General features: G+C 46.0%; 1 protein-coding gene across 1 annotated transcript; it reads left to right on the top strand.

Moving 5' to 3' along the window:
• The first annotated feature begins 563 nt into the window (after positions 1-563).
• On the top strand, positions 564-3376 carry LOC144509495 (ferritin, higher subunit-like). The gene is made up of 4 exons (XM_078238403.1): positions 564-671; positions 1854-2000; positions 2876-3001; positions 3221-3376. Exons 1-4 carry the CDS (start codon positions 570-572, stop codon positions 3374-3376), a joined length of 531 nt encoding a protein of 176 aa, XP_078094529.1. The 5' UTR covers positions 564-569.
• Positions 3377-3791: the final 415 nt, after the last annotated feature.

Here is a 3791-nt window from a genome sequence, read left to right as displayed (position 1 = left end):
AGGATGGGGTGGGTTGGAGTTTTTGGTGCTCTCTCCCTGGAAGTATCTGCAGAGAGGGAGAGAGGGGGATGGAGGAGTACGAGGGAGGATGAGGGATGCAGCACTGAGTTGGGCTAGTGCCCCAGGTCAGGAGGAGAGGAGTGCGGGATGTGGGAAATAGGCAGCAGTGGGTGGGGAGACTTGGAGTCTTCGGCCCAGAGGGTGGTTCCCATCCATTTTGGGAGCTGCCCCTTTAATTCGACCCCTTATTAATTTGAGTTTGTTTACTTGGTTTGCCCAAAAAGATTGGAACCCAAAAGCAGTGACATCATCGCGGTGAATCTCCCAAACCCGCCTGGATTCCAAAGCTCTGATTGGCTCTGGGTCCCACCCCTCCCCCCCCCCCCCCCACACCCTTTGTTAATCGGTGCCTGGATTGATGACAGATTCCTGATTGGCTGTCAGGGATTGTCAATCATCATTGGTGATGTCATTCCCAGTTTGAATGCAGGATGTCCCAGTGGTATAAATACAAGAGCTTGTGAGGGCAGAGGTCAGCTTGTTGTTGTGTGACTCTTATCCTCAGTGAGATGGCTTCACAAGTGCGTCAGAACTACCACAAGGACTGTGAGGATGCTGTTAACAAGCAGATCAACCTGGAGCTCTATTCCTCCTATGTTTACCTCTCCATGGTGAGTTTTATTTCTGGGAGGGTGAACCCCTATTTCTCAATTAAGACTGACATTCTGAGCAAGGTGAATTTCCCCAGGTCAATGCAGACATTCCCAGTCTCCATACAATGAACACCCTCTCCAGACAGGAGTGTGTTTCTTGTTCTTTAATAGCTGTGTAATATTCCTGAAATGCTTAAATCTGAAACTAACCCCAGTGTTCCTGTTTTTGATACAGGATTCAAATGTCCATGCCTAATTAACTTTCCAAGAGGTGGCTGGATATAGCACTTGGGGTGAATGGGATCAAAGTGTATGGAGGGGAAATCAGGATCAGGCTATTGAGTTGGAGGATCAGCCATGATTGTAATGAATGATGGGGTAGGCTTGAGGGGCCAAATGGCCTCCTCCTGCTCCAATCTTCCATGTTTCTAGCTTGGCTCAGGGAGCAATTAAATGTAACTGAGTGACTCGTTAGTGCAACATTGGCTGTCTAGTTGTGGCCAGTTATTAGCTCCAAGTTAACTCCTGTTGGGCCTATTGTACAGGAAGCAATGATTTGTAATGGACTGAATTGCAAAGATTTGTTCCATGACTGATGGGGGGAAGGGGGGTGGTGAATGTCTTGCTGACTTTTTCACTGCAGAAATTGAAGTCTTTACCATTCTGTATTGACACACACTAGTTCAACTGTGCACAAGAACTTGCTGTATTTAACCAAACACGAATCAGTGACTTGGGATGGCATAGTGGTTAGCACTGCTGCAGTGCCAGGGGCCTGGGTTCAATTCTGACCTTGGGTAACTGTGGAGTTTACATATTCTCCCTGTATCTGTGGGTTTCTTCTGGGTGCTTTAGTTTCCTCCCACACTCCCCAAGATGCATGGGTTGTGTTGATTGGCCATACTAAATTGTCCTTTAGTGTCATGGGGATAAGCAGAGTAAATATGTGGTTATGGGATAGAGTCTGAGTGGGATTTTTTGTGTAGGTTTGAAAGGCAAAACGCTCTTCTGTACTATAGGGGTTCTGTGACTTCATTTTCCCAGCTCAGTTTAGTAACTGGGAACCCCTCACTGAGAACCAACTGTAAGGAATCAATAACAAATCTACCATGAAGCTGCCTTTTATTTCTTTACTGGTTGGAGATAAGATTTGGCTCTGACCTGGTCACTCTTCTTCACTTGTTGTTTTCCTCTCCTCAGTCCTCTTACTTTGACCGGGATGATGTTGCCCTGAGTCACTTTGCTGAGTTCTTCAAGGAGCAGTCACATGAGGAACGGGAACACACTGAGAAACTGATGGAATTCCAGAATAAACGTGGAGGCAGACTCATCCTGGAGGATGTCAAGGTTGGATTCCGGGAGGAATTGTCTGTAATGATGTGATTCGAGATCTAGTGAGATTAATGAATAAAGTTGTCAGTGTAAAGGGGGAACTGGTATAGAATGAGTTGTGGTGTTGATCTCTGGATCACATTATCTAATGGATAAGGGTCTGTCACATGTGGGGTAAATCATAGAAACCCCACAGTGCAGAAGGAGGCCATTTGGCCCATCGAGTCTGCACCAACCACAATCCCACCCAAGCCCTACCCCCACACATTTACCCGCTAAGCCCTCTAACCTACGGATCTCAGGATTCTAAGGGGCAATGTTTAACCTGGCCAATCAACCTAACCCGCACATCTTTGGACTGAGTACAGTACTGCCTGTCCAGTGTGGGAAAGCACATGACCCCCAACCTCAGTCTGTCCAGTGTTGGACATGGCATACAGTGGGCATGGTGCCCACTTCTAGCTTGACCCCTTTACTGTATGTATGCACTATAATAGTCCTTGTACAGTGAGCCTACAAAGACCTGAAGACCTAGCAATTGGTATCCAACACTCTACACAGGAAGAACAATAAATGTGGGTGCTGGTAGAGGATGATTTTCTGCACTGCAACTGAACTTGCTTGTGTTGGAAACTGGGATCAAATGTGGACATCCATGGAGGGGAATTCCTTTTGAGGATTTTAAACAACTAGCAAACTAGTATGTGCAGAGCTTTTTGACTCCATTGTGAGGTTAATGGCTTGACCTCCTGTCCAGTAATGGTCTCCACTGTCAACCCAGAAATTAACCCTGCCATACTCCAACATGAGCTGTACAGACTGACCCCTGTTCTAAATGGGAACATCACCTCCCAGTAGCACTAACCAGACTTCCCTTTCCCCTCTTTCAGAAGCCAGAGCAGGATGAGTGGGGCAATGGTCTGGAGGCCATGCAGAGAGCTCTGCAGATGGAGAAGAATGTGAACCAGAGTCTGCTGGATCTGCACAAACTCTCCTCTGGGAACACCGACCCTCATGTAAGTCACTGATATGGGATACTGGATAAATGGTGACGTGTTACTGTCTCAAGGTCTCTAAATGTAACTGGGGGTTGGTGATGGAGAGATGACAATGTTGTCCCAGTAATCCTGGGATATAAATACACTCTTCAATCACTCTGGATTGCACCATCTATTGAGGAAATCCAACTAACACTTGTTGCTGAGATGTTAATGACTTATCATCCTCTCTTTCAGCTTTGTGACTTCCTGGAGACTCACTACTTGGATGAACAAGTGAAGATGATCAAGAAGCTTGGAGATCACATCACCAACCTGAAGAGACTGGGAGCCCCTGAGAATGGCATGGGAGAGTACCTGTTTGACAGGCTCACCCTGGGGGAGAGTGACTGAACCGACTGCAGGGGATAAAGCTGTTGTATTTATATAATTGAGATCTTTGGACCAGCCATGCATTGTGGGAATGAACCAACTATAAATAAAACTGTCTGTAATGTAGTGAATTTTGTCTCCTGTTTCAAATGGGTGATTGCAGAGTAACGCAGTCTGATTTTGACACCAATGGACCAGCTGCATTGTTATGGTGTAACTTTGTGCATTTATCTTGTCCCTTTGCACTACTCAATTTGACACCAGTTAATGACCAGTGCTGAGACCCTCTTTAATTGTCAGCTCAATATCTGTTGGTGATGAACATTCTCTCTGCCTTTTACACCATTCGGCAGCTCTCAAACTTTTTCAACCAATAGCTGCTGTGAATGGATTTTTCAATGCAGTTAGTCTCCAAGAATCAAATCCAGATTTGCGT

This window comes from Mustelus asterias, chromosome 21, assembly GCF_964213995.1.
Source record: "Mustelus asterias chromosome 21, sMusAst1.hap1.1, whole genome shotgun sequence".
NCBI lineage: Eukaryota > Metazoa > Chordata > Chondrichthyes > Carcharhiniformes > Triakidae > Mustelus > Mustelus asterias.
The sequence above is the reverse complement of the archived record's forward strand: the minus strand, read 5'-3'. Positions and strand labels throughout refer to the sequence as shown.